Here is an 18,245-nt window from a genome sequence, read left to right as displayed (position 1 = left end):
AAAGGGTAGTTGATAGTTACTTATTTTAGCACTAATTGAGAGAAAAACACATTAAAACCTCAAACCCACCACCTATTAATGTGTATTAGGATGTCTAGAACCTACTGTAAAAAAATCAGCTCGATCCAACGGTTCAATCTCTAGATATCAAGGTATGATCAAAACTAGGTGAATTTGGGTGTTTGAATGAAGGAGATGAAATGAGGATGATGAATTTGGGAATTCATCCAAAAACAAAAGCCTTGGAATTATGATGCACGAAATTCATGCCTAGAACATTGAGATTTATGTTCCCAATAAGGGAAAATCTCCCTTTTGATCCCTCTAAAAGTTAACTTCTTTTAAAACTTACCCTAAACTTTGAATTTTACACTTAAAGCATGAAATTAGCCTCCAAAATATATCCATAATACTTAATTAACTGTCCAATCAATAAATAAATATAATATAACATAATATTAGAGTATAATAACTAAAATTAGGGACACGGATGTGACAATTGCACTGCAAAGACAAACAATAACAGGCTTCTGTCTTAGTTAAGTGGAAAAAACATAGTAAATGTGAGGAGAGAATAGAGAGAAAGAGAGGAGAAAGAAAATTATACAGAGAGAAATAGTTGAAAGTGTGAAACAACAAGGATGAGAGGCTAAATTGGTGGAAAGCCAGAAGTTAATCTATTGAGGAAGAAGTCAAAGATAAAAAATGTGGACTAAGGGTAACAGTGGCCATCAATGCAACAAAGTGTAAAATTTAATGACTTTTATGTTACTTTTGAAATTAAGTGGTCATATTGTGAAATTAGGTAAGGTTCAGTAACCATGGCTGTAATTTATTCTTGATAATGCCTATTTACATAGGCACATTGATGAACCAGAGCCGACTCTCCACGTATAATTTGTGGTTCAGGACGAACCAGGCAGAAGTTGGTGGGCGAGGAAGTAATCCGTGGCTACCAGTGCTGCATCCCACATTACTTAAAAATCACTTTGTAATAATATTTATAAAGAGGGTGCTTACACGTACTGTGACGAAGTCATATTACATAGTCAGAAAACCTTATTAAAGGGTCTCATATCTACACCTTATATATGACTAATAGTTCTAATTCTAATTAGATGAAGCATAGCTTAAACTCTATTTTTCATTCTACCTTTTAGCTTGTGTGCAATCTGTGCAAACTTTGAGAATTGTTTGCTAATGAATTTTGATCCAGTACTAAAAGTGATCCTTCCACATTTTATGTTTGATCTCTCATAATGTAAATAGCTTCCCTCATGTCTCTTTTGGGAAAACCAAAAACACTTTGAAATGTTATATTGAACCTTAGCTATGATACTAAGAAAATACAAAGATGAATATCATAATTGATACTTCATGAAAATGAAAAATAATGTTTGCAAGCTGTATTTATTTTTTGAATTCAACTGATACAATAAGCTAGAATTAATTATCTAACTATAAATTTAAGTTATTTCATTTAGCTTACATATATTTAAGCCCATTAGCAAATAGAAAAGCAAACATCTCTATTTCACTCTTCTTCAAAGCTAAACCAACCTCCAATCCTCCATTTGAATCTCTACTCTCGGCCATAGAAATCGATACGTTCCTATCTATGGATACAACTTGGATCTTCTTCGGTTTCCCCCATCCGAAATCTGTTCCATAAATCTCAAACCTAGGTGACCCGGCAACTCCGATCACAACATCAGCAACCTGCTCAATGTATTTCCATTTCAAAGTATTTTCAATTTCTCGCTCAACACTCATGTTCTTCACTCTCGTCTCTAACCCTTTTATCATCTCGCTAAGCTCATTGGCGACGGAGGCAGTCCCATTTTTGTCAAGGATTGTTTCTGTATCGACCAATCCTATGCTTCCGACGACACAGTTTCCGAAGTAATTCGTCGGTAATGGAGGGTTCAAACGGGATCTACATTCGGCTGCAAACCCAAATCCCACTTTTCCTTTTCTTTCCCAATGTTTTGCTTTAACAATGGTTACAATTAGATAAGCATAGGAAAGAACAAATGATGATAAATGCATACGCTTTGAATCTTCTTCTTCTTTTTGGTTTTGCTCAGAAACAAGTTTCCGCCGGAGATTGGTTATGTCTTGTCGCGAAAGCTCATAATTCGCTCGTACTAAGTTTTCCACATCCCTTATTACTTGTGGAGGTTTTAAGTTTCTCGGGTTTGAATCCGACCTCGAAAACATATTTTTCAAGTAAAACATGCCCAATCCTTGCGGCTCATCAACAACCGTTCGATCAAAAACAGGAGTTAGCTCAACTGGTAACAATGTTGTCTCATCGCAATTATCTTTGCATATATGCGCCCATGATTTCATAAAAATGGCAACGCTTTTTCCATCGAACATTGCATGGTGAGAAGATATGCCTATAGAGAAGCCTTGACTCGGAAAAAATGTTATTTGAAAGGCGATAATTGCAGCTTTCGAGTCGGAAACGGGTAACTCGGGAACGTATGGATGTAAAGCTATTGCTTCCAGCATTTCATTCTGACTCAGACAGTTGAAGTCAGAGTTAGACTCAGAAACTACAAGTGAAACACCGTCGTTTGGAGCGTAGAGGACATATGGTTTCTTTATACCGACGGGCCATATGATATTTCCTGCTATTGGAAGGAAATGGGTTAGAGTGAGGGAAAGAGAATGCTTAAGTTTAGGAAGTAATACTGACTTAAAGAAAGTGCGAGTTGACTCATGTTGGGCGAGTTGATAGAAAAATACTCGCTCAATAGGAAAGAACTTAACCCAAGACATATCAAAATATGTAAGAGGGAAAGATAATTCAACAAGACGTGTTGCGGAGTTGGTGAATGGAGTAACTCGGGAAACTTCGAGCATCTTAAGAGAATAGTTATAACTAGTTGCCATGACTTGTAGTTCAATTGTGGATTAACAATTTATATCATTGCTTGAGTTCATATTTATTATCCATAAAAATTTAGGCAAGATGATGATGATGATGATGATAATAATAATAATAATAATAATAATAATAATAATAATAATAATAATAATAATAATAATAATAATAATAATATAAAATCTGTAAAGTTTATGTAGGTAGGACACATGAACTTTCTACTTAGTCAGGTAGTCTCTAACTAGCATTTAATAGTTTTAGGTTTTTTTTTTTTTTTCAGATATAGGTTATTTCAAATTGAAAGTTTTTATATAAACTTTAGGAATCAGATTTTTTTAAAAGAATTATCTCGGTCTCTTTGGAGGCGCTTAGATGTTCAAAAATAGATAAATCTATTTATAATGTTGATTTGAAGAAATTGAGTTCGTACTGTAAAACTCCCCGCATAAACTACCACCTGAACTCATTTTTAAAAGGGTAAATAATTTATTAATCCTTTACTTTTTACCTAACACACTGTTTAGTCCTCCTATTTTGAAAAACACATTATAAGGTTTCTAACTTTTGTTAATATTAACCAATTGGTTATTTTGTCTATTTTTTTAGACTTGTAATCGTTATATTTTAGCATAAACAGATAGATATAAAATAACAGAGTAACATGGCCAACTTGTATTGTACTGTGGTTGTCCTAAAAGCTAAGATATGTTCGGTTAAAAATCTAAAAAAATAGATAAAAGGACCACAAGGTTAATATTGGCAAAAGATAGGGACTTTAAAATATGTTTTTCAAAATAATGAGACTAAACAGTGTGTTAGGTAAAAACTAAAGGACTAATAAATTATTTACCTTTTTAAAACACCACATATGATACAAACAAACAAAGTATTATTTTTTTTTTCAAATTTCCAACAGAGAAATATTTTTTATTATAAAATATATATAGGAGATAAGTTTATTATATTGAATTTTTGAAGGAACTATTTTAACTAAAATTTTAAATTAAACCGATTAAGATCTAATAATACATTATTATTATTTTTATTTTATTTTTATTTATATATAAATTTAGGTTCATCTTCCGTTAAATCAATATTTTTACAAAATAACTGAATCAATATTCAATTACTAAATTAAACATAAATCAATTATTATTACTATACTCTGTGATAAAATTACAGAAATTGATAATATATAATAGATCAATTATTATTATTGTTATTATTATTATAAGAAAGTATTATTATTTAAAAGAAAGTAAACCATTAATATAATTTGGACCCGCATACCTTAACTAAACAACTAAAAAGAAAAAAATAATCATGATTGAAATTGAAATATTATTTATAGCGAGAAATATATTAGATTATAATATTAATAAATATTGGGTTGTTTTCTTTTCAACTAAGGAAAATTATATTAATTAGAATTAATGATTACATCAGACTCGACCACCGATCTTACATAGGGACAGCAACGAATACGGTATCCGCGGGTATCCGACACTATCTGAACCTAATGAGACTATTTGTATCCTGTATAAAATGATATAGGACCGGTATGAGATCAAAACCATTATCCGTTAGGGTAATGAGACGGGTATCGGAATACCCTCCAGGGTACCCGGTACGTGTTACCCGTTATAAATTTTTTTATATATTAATAAATATCATTGTTTTTTAGATGTATGACGTGAGATTTGAACCCCGACCTTTTGTTTTTAACCATTGAATGATACCATTAAGCTAATTTATTCTTATTAATTAAGGTTCAATTTGTTCAATTTTTAGATAGATGATTTATTAAATTTATACTTTGTTTAAATTTATAATATTTTTTTGTTTTATTTATTGATTCTTAACGGGTAAGGGTACTCGCGGGTACCCGCGAATTAAATGGGACAGGTATGGGATGAAAAACTATACTCATTAGGGTAATGGACGGGTACGGGTAATTAAAAAAGTAAAAGGGTAAGTGTTTGGGATTGTCCAATACTCAAAATATTGGATTTCAAAACTGGAACATGATAAACATGAAAAAAAAATATATTGATGATCTCCATTTTCCAGTTTGATAAGAATATCACCGCTCTCCATAACTGGAACTTTTGTTTTGTCACGTAAAGAAATACTTCATTTCTTAGATTCATCAAGCTTAAAAAGTTCTTTATTTCCAGTTATGTGATTGCTTGCTCCTGAGTCGAGATGCCAGGACTCCTTGCTCATTTCTTCATTTTTGCTACATGTCATTAACAAAGTTGACTCTTCATCTTCAACCTCGACAAAGTTTGTCTGTTCATCTTTATATGAATCAGATTTAAACTCTGCAGCATTATGTCCAAATCCTTGACAATTATAACATTGCACATGAGATTTATCACGACCATGCCAATTATTTCCGCGACCTTGCAAATTATTGCCTCTACCACGTCCTCTTCCATTCCATTGTTGATAATTTGTTGCTTCATTATTGTGCAAATTTTTACCACCTCTATCTCTTCCATTATATCCACGATTCCAGCCACGGCCTCTATCTCGTGATCTTCCTCTTCCTCTTCCATATCCACCTACAAATTGCTTTTTTTCTTCTTTAACCCAAGAGTTGATCTACAGACATAGTCTCCATATCCTTTGATTCTTAGTCACCATGTATTCAAATTTCTGAATCAAAGAACAAATAGCTTTTAGTTCAATTGGTTCAATGTCATGGTATCCGAGCCTCTACAACCAAACGGTCGAGGGTTCGAGTCTTGACAACGTCATTAATTTGTGGAATTAAAAACACATAATGGGATGGACTTGTGTTATGCACGCTGCAAGCCCAATGGATATTTACGTGAGGGGTGTGTTAGAGATTAATATATAATCTATGATTGAGCCTTAATTATAAGCTCGATCTTTTAATTCAATTGGTTCGACGACAGATAAATGGTCTCATATCTATACCTTATATGACTAGTTGGTTCCATGACACTTACCATCCTCAACTTGAGATGGGGTGTTAGAATTGTGAAAGATTATCTTCCAATTTGTGCAAACTTTGAGAATTCTTTGCTAATGAATTTTGATCCAGTACTACAAGTTATCCTTCCACATTTTATTTTCGATCCCTCGTGATGTAAATAGCTTTACTTTCCTCTTCTATCTTTTGGAAAATTAAAAACACGAAAAACAGGAAGATGAATATCATAATTCATTAAAATGAAAAATAATGCTTGCAAGATATATTTATTTTTTGACTTCAACTGATACAATAAGCTAGAATTAATTATTTATCTCTAAATTTAAGTAATTTCATTTACCTTACATATATTTAAGCCCATTAGCAAATAGAAAAGTAAACATCTCCTTTTTCAAAGCTAAACCAACCTCCAATCCTCCACTCCGCCATAGAGATTGATATGTCCCTATCTATGGATACAACTTGGATCTTCTTCGGTTTCCCCCATCTGAAATCTATTCCATAAATCTCAAACCGAGGTGACCCGGCAACTCCGATCACAACATCAGCAACCTGCATAATGTTTTTTAATTTCAAAGTTTGTTCAATTTCTCGCTCAACACTCATGTTCTTCACTCCTATCTCTAACCCTTTTATAACCTGGCTAAGATCATTGGCGACAGAGGCAGTCCCATTTTTTTCAAGGATTGTTTCCGTAACGATCAATCCTATGCTTTCGACGACACAGTTTCCGAGTCGGTAATGGAGGGTTCAAACTGGATCTACATTAGGCTACAAATCTGAATCCCACTTTTCCTTTTCTTTCCAAATGTTTTGCTTTAACAATGGTTACTATTACGTAAGCATAGGAAAGAACAAATGATGACAAATGCATGCGCTTTGAATCTTCTTCTTCTTTTTGGTTATGGTGAGAAACAAGTTTCTGTTGGAGATTGGTTATGTCTTGTCGCGAAAGCTCATAATTCGCTCGTACTAAGTTTTCGATATCCCTTATTACTTGTGGAGGTTTTAAGCTTCTCGGGTTTGAATCCGACTCGAAAACATATTTTTCAAGTAAAACATGCCCAATCCTTATGGCTCATCAACAATTGCAACAAATAACATCTATCGCCACGGGTAAAGTTGTGGCTAGAGTAATAAAGTTTGTGACAAAATGATTTAGCTACAATAAAAATTTTCGTAGCTAGAAGTTGCATAGCTAAAACTTTAGCTACGTAATTTAAGTTAACTGTAACTAATAACTAATAATATAGCTACAAAATATTAAAAATGTGGCTAAATTAGTATTATATATTGCAATGAAAATATTAAACCTGTAGCAAAATATTAATTTAAATAGCTACAAAATACTTTAGCTACTTTTAACAATGTTTGTAGCTAATTTTCATTAACTTCTTTCCGACAAATATTCGTATGTCAAAGCCATAAGCTTGCAAAAATCATAGCCATAAGTTATGTATTAGCTATAAATTTTAAACTTATGGTTGAAGATGAATAATATTAACCACGTGAATATATATATATTTTAGTTTAAAATTAGCAACTATGACAATCATAGAAAAATCATAACAACCAGATGCATTTATATTCACAAAGTATTATCAACAATCATTCAAATATAAGAATTTTAAGATATTCATTTGTCCCAAACAACAAATATAAACCAAATACTATTGATATAGAGTGCTTAAAATTACATTTAATTGATAAATCTATCTAAAAAACATATGTTCAGTATCTCCAAAGTGAAGCTTCACATCCAGTAAAGTCTTGGACATCATCTTAAAAATCGTCTGCAAAAATTAAACAACACTTTCAAGATAATATACAAAGAAATGCAAGAGTAACCAAAGAAAATGAAAAAGATATCCAAATATTCATATTAAAAACCAGAAGACTAAGCATAAGTCAATAAAAATATATAGCCAGCAAACAAGTAAAAATGAATTGCTCAAGATTTGAAACTAATACCTTAAAATTCAACTTGAATATCAAAACTTCATTGGATAATTTTGGAGTTTATCATATATTTCACCTGGAAAAAAAGTAACAATAAATAATATAATTTGATTTAGAGATGCAATTCATTCAATATTGATCAACAAATCACAGAGGAGATGTAGGTGATTGTTGTCATACATTTGATATAATCTGTACAAAATCTGCGGTTTTTATGCAAAACTATGAATGAACCAAATAAAAATAATACTTATATATTTCGTGGACAAATTAAGGCGGGATGTATTAGTGGAACAAAAATTTGCAATGAAAATTTGGAAGGATTTTCATGAATTTGATTTCCCCCCACGTAATAAGATGGATCGAGCAGCCGTTACCTATATAATGGCCAAAGTGAAAAAAATGGAGAGTTCTATCCATGTAAAACAACTATAACATTTAATAATAATTAATAAAACTAATAATTCGTGGGTTGTTGATGAACCCACGTTTAATAAATAGAATAAAAAACCCACAACATTTAATGGGATGAAAATTTAGTAAGGTACATTAATTACTACTCCCTCCATTCTCAAATAAGTGTCGTTTTAGAATTTTCACACAAATTAAGAAACACAATTAATGTGCACTTAAATTAATAAATTTACATGGATTAACTAAATAAAAATTCTCTCTCTTATAATGATTGGAGAAAAAACTTTGAAAGCTCAAAAAACACATAAATCAAGATAAAATTTAAATGCTTAGACCAAAAACCTATACTAAATTTTATTGAAAAACGAAAACGACACTTAAAAAAGAACAAAAACAATTATCTAAAACTATACTTATTTGAGAATGGAGGGAGTAATATATTAGATTGTACAATGATTATTCATAGTGTTTTTTTTAAATCATTTATGGTGCTTGGATTAACAATTATGTTAATTATTTTCTATAGAAAACAATAATAATGTAATATAATATAATATCTCGATTAACAATTACGTTACGTTACAGAATGTTACTTAAGATACATTACGTTACATCACATTACGTAAAGTCATGTTACGTTATGTCACCTTACGTAAAATCACGTTACGTCATGTCACGTTACGACTCGTCACACTACGTTACGTTACGTTGCATTACGTTACGTTACGTTGCATTTCGTTACGTTAAGTTGCATTGCATTACGTTACTTCACGTTACGTTACGTTATATTATGTAACACTGTATCTTATGGTATGTTACGTTACTATATGTTATATTACAGTATGGTACATTACATTACGGTACGTTACGTTACGTTTCATTACGTTACAGTGTGTTACGGTATGTTACGTTACAGTACGTTATATTATTTTTTGTTATGGTATAGTATGTTACATAAAGTTACCTTACGTTACGTTACGTTACGTCACGTCACGTCACGTTACTTTAAGTCACGTCAAGTTACGTTACGTGACATAACGTAAAATTACGTGACGTAACGTAACATTACGTGATGTACGTAACATTACGTTATGTTAAGTTACGTTATGTTACGTTACGACACGTTACGTTACGTCACGTCACGTCACGTTACGTTACGTCACGTCACGTCACGTCACGTTACGTTACGTCACGCCACGCCACGTTATATTATGTAACGTTACTGTATGTTATGGTATGTTACGTTACTATATGTTATGTTACAGTATGGTACATTACATTACGGTACGTTACGTTACGTTTCATTACGTTACAGTGTGTTACGGTATGTTACGTTACAGTATGTTATATTATTTTTTGTTATGGTATAGTATGTTACATAAAGTTACCTTACGTTACGTTACGTTACGTCACGTCACGTCACGTTACTTTAAGTCACGTCAAGTTACGTTACGTGACATAACGTAAAATTACGTGACGTAACGTAACATTACGTGATGTAACGTAACATTACGTTATGTTAAGTTACGTTATGTTACGTTACGACACGTTACGTTACGTCACCTCACGTTACGTTACGTCACGTCACGTCACGTCACGTTAAGTTACGTCACGCCACGCCACGTTATATTATGTAACGTTACTGTATGTTATGGTATGTTACGTTACTATATGTTATGTTACAGTATGGTACATTACATTACGGTACGTTACGTTACGTTTTATTACGTTACGTTACGATTCATTACGTTACACTGTGTTACGGTATGTTACGTTACAGTACATTATATTATTTTTTGTTATGGTATAGTATGTTACATAAAGTTACCTTACGTTACGTTACGTTACGTCACGTCACGTCACGTCACGTTACTTTAAGTCACGTCAAGTTACGTTACGTGACATAACGTAAAATTACGTGACGTAACGTAACATTACGTGATGTAACGTAACATTACGTTATGTTAAGTTACGTTATGTTACGTTACGACTCGTTACGTTACGTTACGTTACGTCACGTCACGTCACGTCACGTCACGTCACGTTACGTCACGTCACGTTACGTCACGCCACGTCACGTTACGTCACGTCACGTCACATTACGTCACGTCACATCACGTTACGTTACATTACGTCACGTCACATCACGTCACGTTAAGTTTGTGACAAAATGATTTAGCACGTCACATCACGTTACGTTATCATTACATCACATCACGTCACATTACGTCACGTCACATCACGTCACGTCACGTCACATTACGTCACGTCACGTGACGTCACGTCACGTCACGTCACGTTATGTTACGTCACGTCACGTTACGTTACGTTACGTTACGTCACGTCACGTCACGTCACCTCACCTCACGTCACACCACGTCACGTTACGTTACATTACGTTACGTTACTTTATGTTATGTTATGTTACGTTACAGTATGTTACGTTACAATACGTTAAATTACATTTCGTTACGTTATAATATGTTACATAAAGTTACGTTATGGTACGTTACATTATGTTACATTACGTTATAGTATGTTACATAAAGTTACGTTACATCACAGTACATCACATCACATCACATTACATTACGTTACGTTACGTTACGTCACGTCACGTCACGTCACGTCACGTTACGTTACGTTATGTTACGTCACGTCACATTACGTTACGTTACGTTACGTTACGTCATGTTACGTTTCGTTATGGTACGTTTCGTTACGTTACGTTATAGTATGTTACATAAAGTTACGTTACCTTATGTTATATTACGCTACGCCATGTTACGTCACGTCACGTCACGTCACGTCACGTGACGTCACGTCACGTCACGTCACGTCACGTCACGTCACGTCACGTCACGTCACGTCACGTCACGTTACGTTACGTCACGTCACGTCATGTCACGTCAAGTTACGTTACGTTACGTTACGTCACGTTACGTTATGTTATATCACGTTACGTCACGTGATGTTACGTTACGTTACGTTACCCTAAAAAAGCTTACAAGAGCGTATCCTAGAAGAGCAATGAAGGCGTATCTTTGAAAACGTATCCTGAAGAGCACTGAAGGCGTATCTTAGAAGAGTACAATAGGCGACTCCTTGAGATTGCTTCCTCTGCAAGGGTTAAACTTTGCTTCCTTATGAAGGAAACCAGCTGACAATGTCTGTGCCATTTAGTATTATTTGTCCATATATCATATGCTTATATCCTTTATGTTCTTTCTTATGTTGTAACCCTAATAAAGATAATTATGTCCATTATATTTCTTTAAGGGAAGTATTTAAACCTCATGTTTGTAAGGATGAACTCAACTTTTTATTAATCAAACAAATTTCTCTTTGAGAGTAAGGTTTTCATACATATATCTTGGGATTAACTCCTTCTAGTTTTGCTAGAGAGGAAACTCTTATTTGATTTACGATTAAAATCATCAAGTTCATTTTAAATCTGTATCAGTTGGTATCAAGGCTAATCGTTTCCTAACCCGAAACTTCTTTTAGCAGTGGTTCAACCAAGACAACCTCAAGATCCCAGGAAGCTAATAATGACCGGAGGTATGAAGAGCTGACCACGAGAGTTAGTATTGAGTGATGGGGGCAAAACAGAAGAAAGGCTCTAGAAGATGACCACCTCCCTGGAAAATTTCAAACTCGAAGTGTTAACCTTGATCCGACCACCCACTAGAGGACCTAACCATCGGAGGGAAGGTATTCTAGAGCCACAACCTCAAAGATAGCCCACCCCACCACCTTCACCGCCGCCCATACTACATTTGGCACATCTATCGCCCCCTCAAATGGGTCTTAGGGACCACGAGGTGAGAAGACTTATCTATGTTTTTTTTTCATAATACTGATAGCGATAGTGACAGATTTGATGATGTTGGGGATGATGGCACCCTTAGAAATGTTGGGAATATAAGGGTTGTTGGTCACATAAGTAACATACGTGTGGGTGTTGCTGGAGAAACCCCATAACTTAATAATCACCATGTTAGGGAAGGGTACCTTGGGAAATTCGAGAGGGATGATGCCTTCAAACTTAAGATTGACCTACCTTCATACGAGGGTGAGTTAGACAAAGAAAGGTTCCATTTGACGAGTTGGTAGTCGTCGAAATTAATGAGTACTCTAAGTTGAAACTACCGATAAGTGGATAAATTCATTTCAAGAGTTCAGTTACACTACAAGAAAATACTTGTTTAATGACGGAAATTTCCGTCAGTAAACTTCAAAATTCCGTCGAAAATCACTTGGCTGACGGAATGCTGACGGATAGAAAACCGTCAAATATACATGCGTGGGTAAAACTTATTGACGGAATTTTGACGGAATATCATATTGACGTAGCATTGACGGAATATTTCCGTCAAAATATTCTGACAATTTTATTGATGTTTAAACCGTCAAAATATCCTGACGTAAATACTAATGTATTTATTGACGGAATATGCTAACGTTTTTATTGACGTTTAAATCGTCAAAACAGTCTACGTTTTCATTGAAAGTTTTCATTTTAATTCCATCAATATATATATAATTTTGGCTGTTATTCCGTTTGTAGATTTTTTTATATGTTCATAAATGATTTTTTTTTGTATATAAATAGTATTCATAAATGAGAACTGATTTTATAAATATATATACTCACATTTCAACATTTGGATTGAAGGGAGCCAATAACATAAATAAAAGTGGCAAACTCATAAATTAAATTAGCAATCAGTGAGTATGCTAATTTACATCAAGTTTTATCTATACACAAAAAAGAAGACATTATACTAATACACTATTTGTCTACTTCAACTCCAAAATCTCATAATCTATTAGTTTCTCGACTGCATGTTTGTACATATTTCTATTAATACAATGTATCGACTAGATTATCGAGTCAACTAAATCATGGTGTACATATTTCTATTAATACAATGTATCGACTAGACTATCGAGTCAACTAAATCATGGCGATACGTGAACAACCTTCGACTAGTGCACTTACAAGTGATAACGAGTATGACAGCAAAGTAGTGACAAGCAAAACTTGGATCTGTTACTGATTTGAACATTTGCAACTTGTAATTAACTTCTTGATGCCCCTTTTGTCTTTAAAATCTAATTCACAAAGCAGGAAAACATGGTTCAGGAAAGCTTCAGCCCTTGAACTGCTGCTGTAAAAATCTGGAGATGCAAAGTTGGAACTTGTCAAAGACTTGAAACACAAATAGCAATCAGATGCATATAATAAAAAAGCAGGAACCAACATGGTTTAGGAAAGTTTCATCCCTTTAACTGCTACTGCAAAAATCTGGAGATCCAAAGTTGGAACTTGCCAAAGAATTGAAACACATATAGCAATCAGATGCATATAAAAAAAAGAAATAGAAAAGTTTAGCATCTGAATGAGCTTTAGTTGCTTCAAGGTGCAACTACCTATTTCGCAATAAAAACAACAAAACAAAATGAAATTTAAAGCAGATTCATACCATCTGAATGAGCTTTAGTTGCTTCAGAACTTGATCTGTCTCTAGCTCCTGAAAATACGCAAAAGGAAATTCCATCATGAATATATATATGACTAAGTTTCCAAAGCAATTTAATAGTAGTGAACTTTCATAAAGCAAAATCTAAAAACCAAATGACTTTGCCATTTATATTTAAGTTAACATAATGAAATTTTACCAGCTAGATCAATGACAACAAGTTGAATTAACCCCATTTCATTTCTCCTACTACTTTGCCTTTAAACTTCTTTTGTTTCAAAGAGTTGCAACTAGCACTGTAACATCCAAATAAATTAATTATTAGTACCTACTTAGCAGGTTCAAAAAGCTTATCATGAAACTGAAAAACTTATTTGTAGTTCATATATGTACTTAGAGCTTTAGGGATCTGAATGAAGGATGCTGAACTGTGTTACCAAACCTGTGCACATAAGAAATTATCAGAAACAGTCACAATCAATCAAAATGTCAATATGAAGTCATATACTAAATCTCAACATGATTTCTCCAATAGGAAGAACTAGCCATAAACCCATAAGAAAGATAATATGCATCTGCAAAAAATGCACAAGCCATGTTATTGTGTGCACAAAACTCAATAACCCCACATATGTAGAAGAACAGGCTTCAACTATGCTTATGCAAGAACCAGATAAGCATCAAGATATTGTTGTCGACTAATAGTTATCCACTTCAACCTATTTCTCCTTATGCTTAAAGCAATTATCCCAATAGTTCTCAAATTTGGTTAAATTGCTAATTTTCAATAACATCAAATCAACTTAGTATATTATACCCATTATTAGATCTTGAAATGGGGACTTGAAAATTTCTCTAAGCTAAACAGTTAGCATACCAAATTACATACCTGAAGTGAAACCTTCCATTAAAATCAGAAATATTTCCACTGATTCATGCCCCCAACATTTCTCCAATCTTTCAACTAATACCACCATTGGAATGCCTGACATCGTAAAATAGGAGAACGACGAGAAGAATGTCTGCCACTGTTGATATGGAGGGAGGGAGGGAGGGAGGGAGGGAGGGAGGGAGAGAGAGAGAACGATCGGAGCTGGGAGAGATGGCGCACCAAAGAGGTTAATTTTTTGCGCAGAAATGAAGAGAGAGATCTTCCATGAGAGAAAATGAGAGGCGTATGAAATAAGGATGAGAGAGAATAAGTGAGACTTTTATATGAGGTTATTAGGTTTTCATTCTAAACAATCTGATTCGAATTAGATCAATGGTTAGGATTAATCATCTTGGCAAAATGCTCATTTTACCCAGATAATAATAATAATAATAATAATAAGATTTTTTATTGAAACTATATTAATCACATTTTTCATTGGATGTTTGTTGTGTTTTTCATCTTAAAATTAAAATATGGAGCATTTATCTATACAGAAAAAAAAAACATCAATATTATTATGAATCTAAATTTATAAACATTTAAGTAAACCATTAATATGATTCTAAATTTATAAATATGAATAAACAACGTAAGCAGAAAGAATATGATTTTCTAATCTTAAAATTAAAATAGGGATAAAGTGCAAAAAATACCTCTAATGTTGACAGTTATGTGTAATTTTATCCATAACGTTGGTAGCTAAGAGCAAATTTACCGCTAACGTTGGTAAATTTGATTAATTTCAGAGATCATTATAAAAGACATATATTTTGTTCCTTATTCTGCAACAGTTCCATACCAATTCGTTCCAAAAAAAAAAAACAAATTCACATTTTTCGTGATTTAATAAAAGAATTGGAGATTAATATTTTTAAATTCGACGAAATATTTGTATTTTTTTTGTCTAAGTTGTACAAAATATAGCATAATTTTTTAATTTTTTTCTTAAATGAAATTCACGTATGTTTATATTGTTGTGATTTGTTACTAATTAATGATAAAATAACGCAAATGTGAAATGTAGATAACATGATTCATTATTGAGAAGACAGTTTGATAAATTATTTCTCAAATTGACTCAACTTACTAACGTTATAGGTAAATTTGCTCTTTGTTGCAAACATTAGGGATAAAATTGCAACATTTTAAATGTTAGGGGTAAAATTGCTCCTGACTGTTAATGTTAGAGATATTTTGCACTGTATCCCATTAAAATATGGAGCATTTATATATATAGAAACAAATAAACTATAATATGAATAAAAATTTATAATTATTATAATTATGGTGCACGAATGTTAAAATTTTAATTTTTGTTTATATATACAATAGATATAAGAAATTAAAAATTAATTCAAAGTTAGGATTTTTTAAAGTTTAATATTCACAAGAGAAAAGAGATGAGTTTAATTACAACCGTTTGAATCAAATGATCCAACCTTATTTTATTTGATGAAATGGTTTTAGACTTAAAAGACAGAGAGTAATTTCTACCAAAAAAAAAAAAGACAGAGAGTAATATGTGAAAATTACAATGAAAAGCCTTTATAAAAAATGATACAGCATTGTTTCAAAAAAAAAAATGACACAGCATTATAAAGTTGGTGTTTATTAGGGTTTTTTAAAATTTAGAGCTAAATAATAATAAACATTCAAGTTAGAACAATATAATTTTTATTTTTATATACTTTACGATTTATTTTGAAAATTAGATTATTAAGATAAAATAAAATATTAATATACAAATATCTAATTATAATTTATATTAATGACTTAAAATGTTCTGACGGAGTATTCCGTCAACAATTCCGTCAGCATATCTGACGGTATATATTTCCGTCAAAATATAATGTCAGTCAAAACGGCGGGAATGTTCCTGCCAAATTATTTTGACGGAACCTTCATTCCGTCAAAAAATTCCGTCAGCAATCAGGCAATTTCTAGTAGTGTTACTTTTTGCGGAGCTTGAACGTCTGATGAACTCATTTTGGTGGGATTCGAATGGTGGAGATGGAAAAGGCAACTGATGGACTTCATTGGCTAAATTATGCCTTTCAAAATCTATCGGTGGAATGAGTTTCAGGAAAATGAGAGATTTCAATTTGGCTCTGCTTGCAAAACAAGGATGGAGGTTTTTAAATCATCCTACTTCTCTAGTGGCTCAGGTATATAAAAGCAAGGTATTATCCTAATTCTCATTTCCAAGCTTTGTGATGTTCGACGCCTGCCAGTTCGTCTTCACTTGGTATGTGGAAGTGAAATACTGATGCTGTAAATTTCCCTACTCTAGCGCTACTAGTTTTGGTTTCATTATCAGAGTTAATTCTAATAACCAGGTCGATGCGTCACTAAGCTTTATCCTGTTTTTAGACCCCTTTATTGTTGAGTGCCTTAGTGTGCTTAACTGCCATACTTATCGGTTTTGTTAATCGATCATCGAATCATGTAGTATACTGTGGTAAGAGCTGTCGGTTCTAAGTCTGATTGTAGAGTGTTGGCTCATGTTTTTTTTTTTGGTTGAGGATTCTTAATAAAGTTTCTTCTTCTAAAAAAAAAAATAAAGTTAGAGGCAAAGAAAATATTAAAACATTGAATTGATTGAAATTTATAAGGGTTAGGCTATGCTTACTTTGTTTTTAACAAAGTAAGCATTACCTTGTGTGTTTTCACCATTAGATGAATTTTACACCCCATCATCTAATAGTGAAAAATACAAAGTAAGGGTTACTTACTTTGCAAAAAACAAAGTAACCGTAGAAGACACCAATTCATAATATCAAAACAAAATTAAAAAATAAACTACTCCTAAATTCAGTGTCTAATATTTCTAATTATATACTATTGAAATTACAACTAACCTAGTACAAATTTAATACCTATTGTCAACACTCAACAACCCAATATCTTTTGTCAAAAAAGAGACGCAATATATCTAATAATATTGTAATTTAATATATTTGTGGTTATTATAACTAAAACTTCACTTTCAATCATTGTTTTATTCTGATTTTTTTAATTAAGGTATGCTTGTCAAAGTTATATTAATGATTTACAATTATATTACTAAATAATAATAATATAATTGATGTAATATGACAATTATCAATTTCATATGTGATGAATTCATTAATCAAGTTGCTCTTGCACTCAAATAAATTGTTCTATATATATAATTGAAATACAAGTCATGGCAATTAGTTATAACTACTCTCCTCTTAAGATGCACCAAGTTTGTTCGAGTTACTCCATTTACTAACTCAGCAACACCTATTGTTGAGTTCTCTCTTCCTCTTACACATTTTGATTCATATTGGGTTAAGTTCTATCCTATTGAGCGAGTATTTTTCTATCAACTCGTCCAACACGAGTCAACACACACTTTCTTCAACTCAGTATTACTTCCTAAACTTAAGCATTCTCTTTCCCTCGCTCTAACCCATTTTCTTCCCATAGCTGGAAATATCATATGGCCCGTCGGTATAGAGAAACCATCTTTCCTCTACACTCCAAATGACGACATTTCACTCATAGTTTCCGAGTCTAACTCGGACTTCAACCGTCTGCGTCAGAATGAAATGCAGGAAGCAATAGCTTTAC

General features: G+C 32.7%; 1 protein-coding gene and 1 long non-coding RNA gene across 2 annotated transcripts; both read right to left on the bottom strand.

Moving 5' to 3' along the window:
* Nucleotides 1–1,384: 1,384 nt before the first annotated feature.
* Nucleotides 1,385–2,928, bottom strand: LOC136223966 (malonyl-CoA:anthocyanidin 5-O-glucoside-6''-O-malonyltransferase-like). The gene has a single exon (XM_066012148.1). The coding sequence runs from the start codon at nt 2,899–2,901 to the stop codon at nt 1,486–1,488; it is 1,416 nt and encodes a 471-aa protein (XP_065868220.1). The 5' UTR covers nt 2,902–2,928; the 3' UTR covers nt 1,385–1,485.
* A 10,076-nt stretch (nt 2,929–13,004) lies between these two features.
* LOC136224556 (uncharacterized) lies at nt 13,005–14,735 on the bottom strand. Its single transcript, XR_010686486.1, has 5 exons — nt 14,604–14,735; nt 14,108–14,156; nt 13,914–14,010; nt 13,718–13,765; nt 13,005–13,412 (listed from the first exon to the last, which is right to left on the bottom strand). It is a non-coding gene; the product is annotated as an uncharacterized lncRNA (long non-coding RNA).
* Between the last annotated feature and the right edge of the window lie 3,510 nt (nt 14,736–18,245).

The sequence above is a fragment of the Euphorbia lathyris genome, chromosome 3 (assembly GCF_963576675.1).
Source record: "Euphorbia lathyris chromosome 3, ddEupLath1.1, whole genome shotgun sequence".
Taxonomy (NCBI): Eukaryota; Viridiplantae; Streptophyta; class Magnoliopsida; order Malpighiales; family Euphorbiaceae; genus Euphorbia; species Euphorbia lathyris.
This window is presented reverse-complemented; position numbering and strand designations above follow the sequence as displayed.

Bases quoted from the DNA above. Each gene is read 5' to 3' on its own strand.
- LOC136223966 (XM_066012148.1), bottom strand. From the start codon at position 2,901: ATGGCAACTAGTTATAACTATTCTCTTAAGATGCTCGAAGTTTCCCGA.